Source organism: Colossoma macropomum, unplaced genomic scaffold, assembly GCF_904425465.1.
Source record: "Colossoma macropomum unplaced genomic scaffold, Colossoma_macropomum, whole genome shotgun sequence".
Classification (NCBI taxonomy): domain Eukaryota; kingdom Metazoa; phylum Chordata; class Actinopteri; order Characiformes; family Serrasalmidae; genus Colossoma; species Colossoma macropomum.
The window spans coordinates 15678258-15694579 of record NW_023494797.1 but is presented as its reverse complement, the minus strand read 5'-3'; the positions used below and the strand labels follow the sequence as shown (position 1 = coordinate 15694579).

The 16322-nt window shown below is 39.5% G+C and overlaps 1 protein-coding gene across 2 annotated transcripts; it reads left to right on the top strand.

The window, feature by feature from the left end:
* The first annotated feature begins 12628 nt into the window (after window positions 1-12628).
* Window positions 12629-16322, top strand: rrad (Ras-related associated with diabetes). 2 transcript variants are annotated; one of them, XM_036584532.1, is made up of 5 exons: window positions 12629-12833; window positions 13107-13487; window positions 14046-14119; window positions 14216-14420; window positions 15274-15623. In XM_036584532.1, exons 2-5 carry the CDS (start codon window positions 13121-13123, stop codon window positions 15549-15551), a joined length of 924 nt encoding a protein of 307 aa, XP_036440425.1. In that variant the 5' UTR covers window positions 12629-12833; window positions 13107-13120; the 3' UTR covers window positions 15552-15623. The 2 variants fall into 2 exon arrangements, with proteins under 2 accessions (XP_036440425.1, XP_036440424.1); XM_036584531.1 differs by having other exon boundaries at window positions 12646-12833; window positions 13103-13487; window positions 15274-16322.

Here is a 16322-nt window from a genome sequence, read left to right as displayed (position 1 = left end):
CTATATAAATAAAATTTACTTACTTACTTACTTGCTAGGGTGTTGCTAGTGTGCTTGTATCATACTTGCATAAGAGGTGTATAAACTTTTGACCAATCTGCCATTTACATGAGAAAAAAACAGTTGTTATGTGAAAACCACCCGCCAAATCAAAAAGCTGCATGCAAGCACACATCACACAATAAGACCATACATTCTGGAGTTGGTTCGGTGTTGATAGTGCAAACACTGCGTCAGAAATTTAGGAAGTATATCCATTGACCAACAAAGGTGTTGTGCATTGTGCGATCACTAATAACATGCATACAGAAAGTAATTTAGACAGCCAATCAGCAGTCTTAAGTACAATACTTAGGTATTAAAATTTAGTATGGAATGACAAGAAATGTTTTGATACTCTGTAGCAATGAAGTACAACACTATTTCCAAAAAAGTTGGGACGCTGTGAAAAATGTAAATAAAAACAAAATGCAATGATGTGCAAATCATTTAAACCCTATATTTAATTGAAAATGCTTCAAAGACAACATACCAAATGTTGAAACTGAGAAATTTTATTGTTTTTTTCTAAAATATATGGCTGTTTTGAATTTGATGCCAACAACACGTTCCAAAAACGTTGGGAAGGGGGCAACAAAAGGCTGGTAAAGTTGTGTTATACTTAAAAAAACATGGTGGTTGATTGGCAACAGGTCAATAACATGATTGGGTATAAAAAGAGCATCCCAGAGAGGCTGAGTGTTTCAGAAGTAAAGATAACGCATTCTGCATGTATTACAACAGCATGGCTCCGTATTAAAGGAGCCCAGGCACTAAACTGGCCTGCCTGCAGTCCAGACCAGTCACCACTGAAAACATTTTGCACATCATAAAATGAAAAATATGACAAAGGAGACCTCGAACTGCTGAGCAGCTGAAATCCTGTATCAAACAAGAATGAGAACACTTTTCACTTTCAAAACTACAGCAGTGTCTCCTCAGTTCCCAACCGCTTACAGAGTGTTGTTAAAAGAAGAGGTGATGAGACACAGTGGTAAACAAGCCCCCGTCCCAACTTTTGTGGAACGTGTTATTGGCATCAAATTCAAAATGTGCATATATTTTTCAAAAAACAATAAAATTTCTCAGTTTCAACATTTGATTTGTTGTCTTTGTACTATTTTCAATGAAATAAGAGGTTTAAATGATTTGCATATTATTGAATTTTGTTTTTGTTTACATTTTGCACAGCATCCCAACTTTTTTGGAAATGGGGTTGTAATTTGGTTCCCATAAAAGTTTAGGAACTTCTGTACTCAGCCCTAATTCTAGGTTCATAAGAATGCTTGCCTTGTTGGTGTTGAGGTGCATTGTTTTGGTGCGTGTTTATTTTAGAGTACTCAAGCAGGAGCCCACTTTTTCCAGCCTGTCGTCACCCTCTTTGCTGTCCCACCGACAGGTCTTCCCTTAGCTTGAGCTTTGTTGACAGTAAACAGCCTCCTCGGCTGTCCTCTTTGTTCCTCGGGAGAGCCTGGGTTACACCAGCTTTGTGTTACCTGGTCAGGCACTGACAGGAGGAAAATGGGGGGTTGCTGATAATAGCACCTCCGGGCTGGCCTTAGCTTAGCCCTCAACAAACCTGCCACACCCAAAATCTCCTCAGCCAGCCTCTTCCTTAACTGCTATTATCAACAGGCGAAGTAAGTGTCTCTGTGAGCTGCATTCCTTGAGCTTAAACCCACAACAGAGTAATCCTCCAGTTAGGGGAGTTAGGGTCAGAACTCTGAAACACTGTTAAAGGTGTCAAGAAGCATTCTTTGGAGGGATGCCATAGACAAAATGCTTTGAGTTCCCTACAGAACCTTTCAAAGGGTGGTTCTTTAAAAAAATATTTATTATATACTTCTTAAATAACCAGGAGAGCCCAGAGGGTCCAAATGTGTATTACAAACTTCTACCTTGGGAATAATTCTTCATTTTCCATTGTAGTCCATGCTGTTACTGAATAATAAAGGTGACATGTTCTTATAGGGCCCTAAGTTCCAGGTATTAACTTGTGTAACTCCTAAGTACTGTGTAATTATTTTGAGTACTGTGACAATAAGTTTCAAGAAAGTTCAATTAAATTACACTGAAATGCCAAACAGGTTCTAGGTATGAAGCTGAAAATATTTCATAAATTGGATAATTGCCGTAATTAGCAAAAAATTGACCAGGCTGACCTCCTCATTAAAAAGGCTGTGCTAAATCCATAAAAAGGTAAACAAATGAAAAAGATTCGGGCAGCACTCGTATAATAATTGCAAAACATTAGTTTAGTGGACGCACAGATGCATAAATGTTTACACAGCCTTCCTCAGCGTGCTAATAGCATTCTAGCCTCCAACGCTGTAAAGAGAACCACCCACTATATGGGTCTTGTTGATACCTCTGATTTGCTTTAATGAGATCATAAGTGGGTGGTTCTCTTTAGTGGGCTGGAGGCTAGAATGCTATTAGCACGCTGAGGAAGGCTGCGTCTGTGAGTCAACTAAACTAATTTTTGCAATTGTTTGCGAGTGCTGACCAACCCTTTTTCATTTAGAATTACAGTAACTGCTGTATACAAACAAACTCACACTACATTTCACTGTAGTGTCACACATTTAAGCAGGAAAGTAAATCTGCAAAAATCTCTAGGTGGTAAAAGGTAATAATTTGTTTTACTGTCTTTTCATTACTTTTCTAGTTGATAGACAGATACATACAGTACTTTATGAGTTATGTCTTTATCTGCTATGTCTTTTAAGTGTTACTGTCCTGCTTAAACATGTGGCACTACAGTGAAATGTAATGTGAGTTCTACTTACTACTTTGCTACTCCAAATAATTCAATGATTAGATATTTTACTGTGCCCTTTATCTGCTTAATAGCTAGAACCCATTGAGCATTTCAGTGTAATTTATTTAGACTGTCTTTAGCACTTACCATCATGTTACCCAAAATAATTACCTGGTAATTTAAGTCGTTTGCACCTCACTTGTTTTTTTTACCTGGTTAATACCTAGAACTTGGGGAACTGTACAAAAATGCATTACTATAATAAGCCATATGCTGCAGTATGCTGGGGATTTTAAGGGGAAAGCTTGTTTTCTATAACTGTACTTCCTAACCAAGAACCATCCAAAAGCCTATATTTCTAATAGTGTACTTTTCCCAGTAGGGCTGGTTATTGCACTCCTTTATTAACCATCCACATACAGTAAACTTGTGTATTTTAAGTTAATAAAGACAAAACTGCCGTTTTTTCCCTGTTGATTATGAAAGAAAACTATTCATGCCCAGACTGTGTGCAGTGTTAATGATCTGTCGAAACGAGGTGAATGCAAATTGCATGTAGAAGGTCTGTTCACAGTCTCCTTTCATAAACAGGTATTTCAGGCTATGACGGGCCTAAAGGCCACAATGGAGCCTCACAGTGCACGGCTGTGCTGCGGACATGCTCAGTGACATAGAGAAGTTACACATTTACATAGCCTTCGCGCTCTTTCTACATGCTGGTGAACAGTGGGCCAGTTTGAAAAGGGTGCCAGGATCTACTAAACCGTTAAATAAAATTCAAATGAAAGACAATAAACCTTCATGAGAGCTATGGTTTTAAATTGATATGGGATACAGTGACTTATCTACATGCTCATGACTATTGATAGGCTTTACTGTAATTGTAGTTCAGTAAGGTTGCCTATTCAAAGAGACAAATAAAAGTGCAGTAAGCTTAAATAAAAAAATACAGTCTGTTAAAGGGGAATTCCAGTGATTTTTCAAAAATCACACTTTCCTTGAGGATTATATTGCCTGCAAGTTCCCCCTTGGCCAAAAACAGATTTAAATAAATCAAAACCTTTTCTCAAAACTATCCTATTGTAAGACAATGTCTCAGGCAAAATAGTCCCAAAGAAAGCATGTTTTTGAAAAATCGGGGGACTTCCCCTTTTTGCCCCTCTTTTTGCCCCCTCCTTTTTGCATTTTTTCAAAACCTTTTCTCAAAATTGTCCTAACAAAAGACAATGTCTCAGGCATCAGACAGCATATTCATAACCATTTCTTTGTAATAACTTTCTGTGAGGGAGCTTTTAGAAGTGTTAAACTCTTCAGACGTCTGGTTCCCATCACCACCACTGTGAACAATTCTGATTCAGAAGTTGCTCTAAAACGGAGCATTTCACACCAAACCACTCTGAGTGACTTTGTTTACATCTTAACGGTTTAATTGTGCAGCAATTTTAAAAAAATGGTTGGGTGGAATTCCCCTTTAAAGAGAGATCTAGTTCAACTAAGATCATAAGTGAGAGCAGAAAAGCAGCCTTTTAACTCAGCGTGTTTTAGCATGTAAATGACACACAGATCGAAAAGGCAAACTCACAAGCTGGGGCTCGTGACTGCTTAGCAAAGGAGCCCAAGGCAACTGACCCAGAACAAATATAATTACGCAATATTTTATGTGGAAAATTTGTCTGAGGATGAAATCATGATTAACACTTTCCAAACATAAATTTATAAAATGGGTTTCTACATCCATAAATATTACATATTGCACTGCCACTTGTTTATACACCCATGCATATACAAATATTGAAATATGTTATTGTTTACAGTGTTTAGTCACTCGATTCATCCACTGAATGTGACCAGACCAACTGCACTGTCACCTTCATAATATTTATGTGATTTTACTTATTTTTGTACTGCACATTATATTTTGTTGTTTTAGTATATTTTATTATATATACTTTCTGTCTGTCTATCTATCTATCTATCTATCTATCTATCTATCTATCTATCTATCTATCTACCTACCTATCTATCTATCTATCTATCTATCTATCATAGTGTCCTCAGCTGTGTCCAGTTAAGAACAACAGGGCTCACATCCTATGTGAGATTTTAACATACCAAAAACAGTCATAATTCATTTTAACATAGCTTGTTTTCAATCTCTCTTTATTCCTTAATATAACTTGAACAGACTTTTTGTTGATGTGCCTTATTGACTGATATGTAAATGAGCTCTGTTCTGATTGGCTGCCCTATATTTTGCCTCATTCAAAAAGCAGTCCAGGACCAAACACTCCTTATATGTTCTGCATAAGTGGGCGGAGCTAAACTGCTGCAGGCTGAATGAGTGAATACATGTAAATGAATTGGTTTTGTTACGTCACATTGAATTGAATTGAAAACAGATTGTTTTTTTGCAGCTTAGTTTTCATATATGAACTGTATGGACTGCACAGTGAATAGTACAGTTTAAAGCTTTAATAATGTTTACATACTTCATCATACTCTTATATTTCCAAAAAAGGAAAAGAAATTCCATAAATCGGCCCTTTAAAGGCATATTTAACACAGTATGATACAACATGTTATAATAGATAACACAAATGTATGTTGAACCGTTTGGGAGCCCCTGAATCAAGCAATTAGGAAAGTGTGAAGAGAAGTGATCTCTTCAGGCTGTCTGGTTAAGTAATACTAGTATCTTTGCCATGCCTGTGTACAACTCTCTAATCATTTGGCTGATTTAGAAGGTTAAGTGAAGTGAAAGACAGTGGCTGGTACCACAGCAGCGGTAGTGAATCATGAGTTTAAGTCCTCCCCCACCAAGAACCCCAAAGCTGTACACAAGTCCATCTGCTGTGGTTTTGTTTCATTTAATTTCAAAATCTCTTAAACATCACCTGAGTGAACTTTCAATGTTCCACCACTTTATAACACATTTAACTGGGATCACAAAGTTAAGCCTTACAACAGAAAAGAGACATGCTGCCACCTAGTGGTGAGATTACGACAATGCATTTGCCAGAATAAAAGTGCATCTTCACAAAATACTAACATGAGTCTTGCAGAGGTTTCTACACTCTTCTTTCCCTCCAGAGTTCACTCAAATCTCTCTATTGGAAGGATTAAAGGGGAAGACCACAGATTTTTGAAAATTTCTGCATAATTAAACGGTTAAGACACAAACAGAGTCATTTAGAGTGGTTTAGTGTGAAATGCTCTGCTGTACAGAAAGGATGCTGATAGGCTGATAGGAGCCAGATGTCTGAAGAGTTTAACGCCTCTAAAAGTTAGAACATGAAATGGTTATAAATAGGCTTTCTAATGTCTGATACATTGTTTTTATGAATATTATAAGATTTTTAAATCCATTCACATTTGAGAAGCGCATGCAGGGAGGCAAAATAGTCCACAAAGAATTTTTTTCAGATTTACCACTGTTTTACCATCATCAACGCACAGAAGACACGTGTAGGTTCACTGGTGGTTTAGATAGTAAATAATATACCTATATTTGTGTTGTAGTCATGGTGACCCCTGGTTCCTATCACCACCACTGTAAAGACATCTGAGTCTCTACAATCAACAATTTCACACCAAACCACTCTGAATGACTTCGTTTACATCTCAACGATTTAATTATGAAGAAAACATTGAAAAGTGAACAGGTTTGGATTGGGTAATAACTAACATTTCCTTTAAAGGGGAACTCCACTGATTTTTCAAAAATTCTACATAATTAAATTGAAGATTTTTTTGCTTCTAAAAGCTCCTTCACAGAAAATCATTGCATGAAGTGAATATGAATTTGCTGCTGATGTCTGACAGATTGTTTTGTGATAAAGATTTGGCTTAAAATGTATTTGAATCCATTTATGTTAGTCCATTCATGGCAGAGGGGGTCAGGCAGGGTATTTTAAGGCAAAATAGTCCCTAAAGAAAACTTATTTTTTCAGATTAATGACTATGTTACCTGCCCTGCGATGGACTGGCGACCTGTCCAGGGTGTATCCTGCCTTCCGCCCAATGACAGCTGGGATAGGCTCCAGCACCCCACCGCGACCCAGAAGGATAAGTGGTTTAGATGATGGATGGATGGATGGACTATGTTACTGTCATCAATGTTACATATAAAAAGTCAGAGTACACGTGTTGGTTCACTGGTGGTTTTGGATAGTAAATAAAATGGCTATATTTGTGTTGTAACGTTAGTCATAACGTAACGTTAGTGTAACGCCGCTCCATGGCTTAGCAAGGCATGTGAATGAGTTGATTAAGTCGTGGCCACGACTTAGTAAAGCGTGGGAACGAGATCCTAATGCGTGGCCACCACATAGTAAGCCATGTCCTAAGTCATGGCCACGACTTAATCATCTCATTCCCACGCCTTACTAAATCGTGGCCACGCATTAGGATCTTGTTCCCACGTGTTATTTTTATTTACACAGGATGTCACCAGCATACGGAGCTTATTAATGCGTGGGAACGAGATCCTAATGCGTGGCCACCACGTAGTGGTAAAGCGTGGGAACGAGATCACGGCTTACTAAGTCGTGACCACGACTTAAACATCTCATTCCCACGCCTTACTAAGTTATGGCCACGCATTATTTTTATTTATACAGGATGTCACCAGCGGGGCTCCGTACATTTGGAACCTAAAAGTCTAACATTATTCAAAATGTCCACATCAGTTTTTGTATTCTTGAAAGAAAATGTGAAATACATGTGATCGTTTCGCACCTTAAATAGAACGAATAAAATAGCTATTGACAGTTTGTTCATTGAGTCTGTCCAAAACCTCATACTGCCATTCCGCACATAATACATGAGTATACGGACTTATAGTCATGTAAACATTGGTTTCAGATTGTGGTGGTGAGGAGCAGAGTGGCGCAGCGGAAGCGTGCTGGGCCCATAACCCAGAGGTCGATGGATCGAAACCATCCTCTGCTAACTCTTTTCAACTTCTTACACTTTTAGTCGCGGTTTACAAAAAATAACACGAATAAATGCTCTGAAACATCTAAAGAACAAAATACCACAACACGAGCATAACTGGTCCTTTATTTTATAAAAATACTTCATAATAAATATACTGAGGAGCAGCAGCAGGAGCGGTTTCAGCCCTAGCGGCTGCAGCTTGTAATTTATGCGAGTGTCCACATGGGGCCGCTATTTCTTACACTTCTGCCTTTTCTGTTATTGACTGTTTTCAGCTATTCTAGCACAACACTTCCCTAAAACAGGCTGTTTTCTGGGGCCTAATGCTTGTCTGCCTTTTCAGTCAGCCTGACAATGGGCCTCCTATTGTTAGTGGGCGTAAAGCAGCCCACCTCCTCCTCATTATAGCATTATTAATAACCAACAGAGCTGTTAGTATACAAACACATGTCCACTTGCCATGCTAATGAACTGAGTGATCCAAAGGCTCGTCTCCTGTGGTGCGTCACCTCGAGTACAGAAGCTCAGTGACAAGCAGGAGAGATAAACATCTCCACCACCTCCACACTTAATTGTGTATTTGCGCTGTACAAAGACTCAGAGTAAATCTAACCCTCATAAACATCAGAGTGGGGTCTTTGCTCAATGTTCCTCGAGGCTGAAGCACAACACGCTTCACAAGCCTGCTGGACAAAACAGGATGTAGGTGTTATGCCTCAAAATAAATCCCACAAACTCCTTTAGTAATTTAATTGGGGAAAACAACACAAAGCGGTAGCGGAAGTGGATGAGGTGGCTTGTCAACACACCCTTGAAGTTCATTAAGGCATAAAAAAAAAGGTTAATGGAGAGTTCAGCCCACTGACCTCTGTGGATTATCTAAGCCTGCCGGACAAAGCAAGATGCAGGTGTCATGCCCACGTAACCCGTTTACTAGTAGTGGAAAATGGGGAAAACAACAGAAATGGGTGAGCAAGAAAGGTTAAAACAAAAAAAATGTGAAATGTTAAAACATAAAAATAAAGGCTAAAGAAGTGTGCAGCCACTAACCCCTGCAACCTGACCATTTATATTTAACTAGGTAGTCAAGTAAGACCAACCAACATATATTAAAAGGGAATAAGTTATACATTATATATTACATATATAAATATGTATATATTATGTAAATAAGATATACACTATATGGACAAAAGTATTCAGACATCTACACATTACACCTACAGGAGCTTTTATGACATCCATTCTAAATCCATAGGAATTAATATGGAGTATGAGGGAAGCTTTCTACAAGGTTTTGGAGAGTCTGTGGGAATTTTTGTCCTTTCATCCAGAAGAGCATTTGTGAGGTCAGACACTGATGTTGGACGAGAGGGCCTGGCTCACAATTTCCGTTCTAGTTCATCCCAAAGGTGTTGATGTGGTTGAGGTCAGGGTTCTGTGAGGGCCAGTCCAGTTCTTCCACACCAAACTCACCCAGCCAGGCCTTTATGGACCTTGCTTTGTGCACTGGGGCTCAGTCATGCTGGAACAGAAAAGGTTCTCTCCCAAACTGTTCACACAAAGCTGGAAGCATAGAATTGTCCAAAATGTCTCGGTCTACTGAAGCATTAAGATTTCCCTTTACTGGAACTAAGGGTCCTGGGCCAACCCCTGAAAAACAACCCCATAGCATCATCCCTCTTCCACCAAACTCTACAGATAGCACAATGCAGTCAGGCAGGTAACGTTCTCCTGGCATTCACCAACCGTCCATCAGACTGTCAGATAGAGAAGTGTGATTTGTCACTCCACAGAATACATTTCCACTGCTCCAGAGTCCAGTGACGGTGTGCTTTACACCACTCCATCCAATGCTTGGGATTGTGCTTGGTGATGTAAGACTTGCATGCATGTGGTCAGTCATGGAAACCCTGCCATCAAGCTCCCGGCATGTACAAGAGGAGAAGGAGTATGACAAAGTAAGACCAACTGACATATAATTAAAGTAAATATATTTGAAGCTTTATTATTAAACAAACTTCATTCTTTAAGTATTAATATGTACATATCATGTCACACATAGCCAATGGTGGCTAATAGTGTGATTAACCCCCAATGTTTATATTTGAAATGTATTTTTTAGTAATGTACAGAACATTTCCATTTGGTTTATACATCATATTTATTATAATAATGATTATAACCATATTACACTATTTTAAGTCTTAACAATATGAATTCCCACTTTACCAATATTCACCCTAGTAAGATCCGATAATGAATAAAATGCATGTAATCTTACTCACCTCACACAATTGTGTTGCTTCACACTGATTTGAATGTTGTGGGTTACTAGACAACTCACCTGCAGTCCCTTGTGAAAGAAAAATGAACTTTTCAAAAGCGTATTTAATAGGAAAAGTACATACTTCAAATGTTTGCACTTTAAAATTACTTAAATACATACTAACTGTATTGCTTTGGAACAATGTGAGACAACTTAGGAGTATTTAAATTGTAATTAAGCTATCAATAAATTTATGTGAAATGTTTTAGTGCATTTGAGTGCTTTTTTCAAACAACTCAAGATGCGCTTAAATACATATAAGTATAATTTGTAGATAACTGTACACTTGGAATATATTATACATATTATTATTATACATATACTGCTGGATTTTTATTGGGTTAGACTGCAGCTGAAACACACTTAAATGCATTTAAATTATATTTCAATAACATTAAAACAATTAATACGTTAAAAAATGCTCTTGTAAAACATAATTAAGTACACACATATTATTAGTAATAACTCAGCACAACTTAAGTATACTTTTAAATTACTTAATGTACACTTTTATATTGACGTAATGTTGAAATCCATCTTCTATGCTTACAGTTGCTGCTCTGTTCTGGATTGGAACAACTTATTAACTCAAGCATTAATTAAGACACAAATTATACCACACATTCTTTAACCGATCCTCTTGGCTGTTCTGTTACCTATATTTAATTGCTAGTCATTTTGAGTTATACTGCAACTAAAATATACTAAATAGTGCTTTAAAATATTCTTTTATACACATCAAGGTGATGACATTTAAATGCCCTGCTGAAAAACCCATAGCAGCCATTAAGTGTTTCTGTTGGTTCCTGATGGTTTTGTAATGTGTTTTGGCTTTTTTGATGGGTTGACATCACAGTGTAAAGGATCCTAATGGTTTAACAGGTGGCCAACAGCTGATTTTAAATGCATTTGATGGTTTCCTAATGGGCTTTAAAGGTGTTCTACAGGAAACTAGCAGCCTCTGTTGGAAACCATTAAGCCGATTCCCATTAGAAGGCAAAACCATTAGGTTTTAACCCAAAAGGGTTCTAATGGTCCTTTTTCAGCAGCGTACACTTTTGTCCTTCAGTATGTAAAGTAATACATTTATTTAAGAGTTATTTTCTCACGACATACTAAAGTACAATTTAAAATGTATTCCTTTAAAACAAGAGTTTTTAAAATACAGAAAAGAATATTTTAGATAAATTTCCATAAAATGCATGAAATAAAATAAATATTCTTTTAGATTTCTATTTATACTAATAAGTAGACAGTTAAGGTACTTAAGTATGCTTTTTTCTCAAAGTGTATCTTATTTTTACACAGACATCCCGTATAAATAAAAGTAATATGTAGCCACTCCGTATTAATGTGGGGGAACGAGATCCTAATGCCTGGCCACGACTTAGTAAGGTGTGGGAACGAGATAATAAAGTTGTGGGCCATGACTTAGTAAGCCATGGGAACATGATAATTAAGTCGTGGCATGGAAATGATACCATGCCTTATTAAGCTGTGGTCAAAGCTTAATTATTTTGTTCCCACACCTTACTAAGTACGGAGCCCTGCTGGTGATATCCCAAAATAATGCATGCTGAAAATTATTTTAAGCAAAAATAATGCATGGCCACGCATTAGGATCTCGTCCCCATGCGTTAATATGGGGTGGCCATGCGTTATTTTTCATTACTTAATTAATTCATATTATCATTACTTAGTAAGGCGTGAGAATGAGATAATGAAGTCCTGGGAAAGAGACCATGCCTTATTAAGCTCATTATCTCATTATCTCATTTCCATGTTTAACTAAGTAGTGGCCATGCATTAGGATCTCATCCCCACGCTTTATCAAATCGTGGCCACGACTTAATGCATTATTTTTAATTGTACGGGATGTCAGCAGCAGGGCTCCGTAGCTAAGTCATGGCCACGACTTAATTATCTTGTTCCGCACGCTTTGCTCATTCGTGGCCACGCATTATTTTTTATTTATACAGGATGTCATCAGCAGGGCTCCGCATGTTCTTAATCTGCACACAGGCGGGACACGGTGCAATACGCACGGCCAACACTAGATGGCGACATTGCATCATTTCTGCGTTCACCTCCTCTCATATAGGCAGTCGGGGTCACCTGGAAAGCTGAGACTGAATGAATGAATCATCGTTAATTTAAAGCACGATGGTCCTGCTGGTCAGCACGGACAGCGTGTTTCTCAGCTAGCTAAAAAAAGAAAGAGTAAGGCCGGGTGATATAAACAGTTCTGATGAAATATGTCTTTCTTTCTTTCTCTTTCTTTCTTTTTCTTAGCTTATTCTTCCTCTTGGCTTCCATCGAATATTATTCGCTCTCTGACGGCGTGACTCGTGTGATTTAGGGTGATGTAGAGGAGCTTCTGTATAGAAATTACTCACACGGCTTTGAGCAGCGCTGAAAACATGAATGGTGACATCAGCACGCGGGAAGGATGGGGGAGGGAGGGGTAGGAGGGAGATTCCCCCTCTACCTTTCCCAGTTTTGAATCACACCCCCCCTCCCCCTTCCCTATAACCCATACGGAGTGGCGTCACTACTATAAGGAGGCGAGCCCTGCCTCGCGCTGACGTCACGGACTCTGCCTGGCCATAAATAAGGGGATCCGTCTGATCACCGGCTCATCAGAGAAGCGCTCTGCCTGAAGGAGCTACAGCACTACAGCAGCAGCTACACGGATCTTTAGGACTTTCGTTTTTGGATCTTTCTGGAGTTTTGACTTCTTCCGGAGGACATTGGACATCTTTTCATGTAGGTTCCTTCATTTTAAACAGGCTGGTTTGGCATGTTCATGCTCTTTTAGGCTGTCTTGTAGTTGTGACCCTGCTGAAAATGACCCAAAGTCATTCTGTTCTTGAGGCTTCATGTGTAGTTGGCAGTGTGAGTTTCGTATTTAGCCTATTTTGACGAAGAACACAGTGAGATATATCTTGATGTCTGTCATAAGCAGATGTTAGAGCCTTCTATATGAGTATTATCTGACCACTGAAGCCCTAACAGACTTGCCTTGTGTCCGGCAGACAGGTGCAGAGGAGACCATGACTTTGAACAAAGGTGACAAGTTGAGAAACATGGACAAGAGGAGAGGGAGCATGCCGTTTCCCGTCCACCTCCAGAGCCTTCACAGGAGGAGCATGCCTGTGGATGACCGCGAACTGCGCTCCACCGTTCCCTCCGTCCAGACCTCTGAGCTGTCCAGCCTGACACGCTGCACGTCCTACAGCCCTGGAGAGCAGCACCGCCACAGCTGCGTCTCCGACTCCTCCGACTCGGTCATCTCCTCCGGCAGCGACTCCGAGGGACAGATCTACAAGGTCGTCCTCCTGGGAGAGCATGGCGTAGGGAAGTCCAGCCTGGCCAGAATATTCGGAGGAGTGGAGGACAGCCACGACTGTGAGGATGCAGGTAAATGTCCTCTGGGGACGCTTTGTTGTCTGTAGGGTTCAAGTTCAAGTTCGGTGTTGCTGCATCAGCCCTAAGACTGCTATGGTGTGTTCAAAAGACAATTTGATGTAAAAAAATGCAGTCGAAATTTTCCTGAGGGCATCTTTTTGACAACCTGGCCATCTGCAAACCAGACTAAACCATCCGTCCAACCAGACTAAACAAGCTGAATGCTATTTAAACAGTTTGAAATCTGTACATAATTACACGTCTTTCTGAGGAGGGTGCATCTCAAGGGCATCCCACAGTTTAAACCGTGCCACTACATTAGAACTGCATCACCAGATAGTGTGGAATGTATTATTTGGGCATATTGATTATGGATATTTTCCCCTGGGTCCTATTGCATCCATTACCACCAGACAGCTGCTGCTAGAACATGGTGTGATTAATATAACAGCTCTAAAGAGCAGCGCCAACCTCGACAGATGTTTCATAATAATCCTAGTGGTCAGTGATTTTGAAAAGCAGCATCGTCATTATATTAAGCTGATGCTAAGACCTTCTGCTCTTTTGCAGGAAACACATATGACAGATCAATTGTGGTCGATGAAGAGGAGGCGAATATCCTGTTGTATGACGTGTGGGAGCAGGTGAGCATATTTGACTGATAACAATGCATAAAAGTGCAGAATCAATTTGACATAAGTTACATTTTGTATTAACTGGTTGATCATATTGTATCACAGGATAACAGTCAGTGGCTGAAGGATCAGTGCATGCGCATGGGTGACGCCTACATCATCGTGTACTCCGTGACGGACAAGTCCAGCTTTGAGAAAGCTTCAGAGCTCCGCATCCAGCTCCGCCGGGCACGGCAGTCCGAAAACATCCCCATCATCCTGGTGGGCAACAAGAGTGACCTGGTGCGCTCCAGAGAAGTTTCTGTAGAAGGTGAGTCACCCACAGTCTGCCAGAAGACTGTTAGTGTTTGCTTTTGACCCCCGCCCACTCTGTCCAGCCAGTTCAGGTAGTTGAAGTGAAGGCTGCTGGAGTTACATAACCATTCCTAGGTGACGGATACATGGAAAATCTCTCTAAATGAATTAGGTCCCAGCTTCGCCCCCTGAGAGTTAGTAGCCCAGAGCCACAGCCATGTTGTAAATCTATGACCTCACATTCAATTCGATTACATTTCTTTCGGAAATGATTCAGTGCATCATGAAAGCTCAGATTTTGCCATGATTCAATTCAATAGGGATTCTTTCAGAAATGATTCAGTGGATCACGATAGCTCAAATTTCACCATGTTTTGATTTGACTGAGATTCTTACAGAAATTATTTGATGAATCATGAAAATCCAGATTTTGCCATGATTCAATTCAATAAGGATTCTTTTAGAAATGATTCAGTGGATCATGATAGCTTGTATTTCACCATAATTTATATATTTGATTGAGATTCTTTCGAAAATGATTTGATGCATCATGAAAGTTCAAATTTTGACTCAATTCGATTCTTTCAGGAAAGATTCAGCAGATCATGACAGGCCAAATATTTCAATTAAACTATGATTATTTTGGAAATTAATTAAACAATACATTGAAACATTTTCTGGATTTTCAGCCAAAACAATGAGCACAAATTTAAATGAATATTATAAATGATCTATTGAAAAGTTCCACAGTCAGTGCTTTGAAACTGATGAATGTTTAACCCCCTTTAATAATCTCATCTCGTTGCATCCCCTAAAATGAAGCACTCACCTCTAACCTGTGTCTGTTTTATCTTATCTGTCCACTCCAGAGGGCAGAGCCTGTGCGGTAGTTTTCGACTGCAAGTTCATCGAGACTTCGGCCTCTCTGCACCACAACGTGCGCATGCTCTTCGAGGGCATCGTCCGGCAGATCCGCCTGCGCAAGGACAGCAAGGAGGAGAACGCGCGCCGCATGGCCAACTGCAAGCGCCGCGAGAGCATCAGCAAGAAGGCCAAGCGCTTCCTGGGCCGCATGGTTGCCCGCAAGAACAAGAAGATGGCCTTCAGGCAGAAGTCCAAATCGTGTCACGACCTTTCAGTGCTCTGAAAGAGCCGGACGCTCCTCGCTGGCCCTTTCGCGAAGCTGCTGAGACCAGAAGCTGTGTGTGTGAAACCCAAGGACTAGACTACTGTACAGAGATTTGCATATTTTCTATTGTAAAATAGATCAAGGTTATACGAGACAATGCTGACAAAGTCAATGTTGATAGACCTGCATGAAGCTTTTTCAGTTTCTTACATTTTATTTTTTATTTTTATTTTTTTTTTCTATTTTTCATTTGCTGCCTTAACAAGTAGAGTCATTGAATTCTAGCTGTGTGAGTAGACGGCGAGTTCTCAAAGCCATTTCAGTGTGGATGGAGAGCTTCGCAGCTGAAAAGGCAAAGTGGGAAAGCGTCCTTGTGAATGCAGTAGCTATTGTACTGATGTACAGTTCTCAGCAGTGGGGTTCACTTCTCATGTACGTGAATGAGCACAATTAATTTTCTGTATTGATATGAGACATGGAATCATATTTACTTGAATCTGAGTGCGCAGGTTCGTACCTCAGCTAAAACATACATGACTAGCTTTGGGGTGGGGGGGTGGGGGGTGATTGGTGGGGGGTGTTAGAAGCTTCGAACTGAGACAGTTTCACATTTAATCATTACACTAATATTTAAAATGAGAGGTGTGACTGAATGGCATAGAAGCAATAAATTATGTGTTTGTGAGCTGTTTTTCAAAATGTTTGATTTGCACTTCCATTTAATATTATTCGATTGTTAATTTTATTACATGTTTACATTGATTTTATAATAAAATAATGATTAAAACA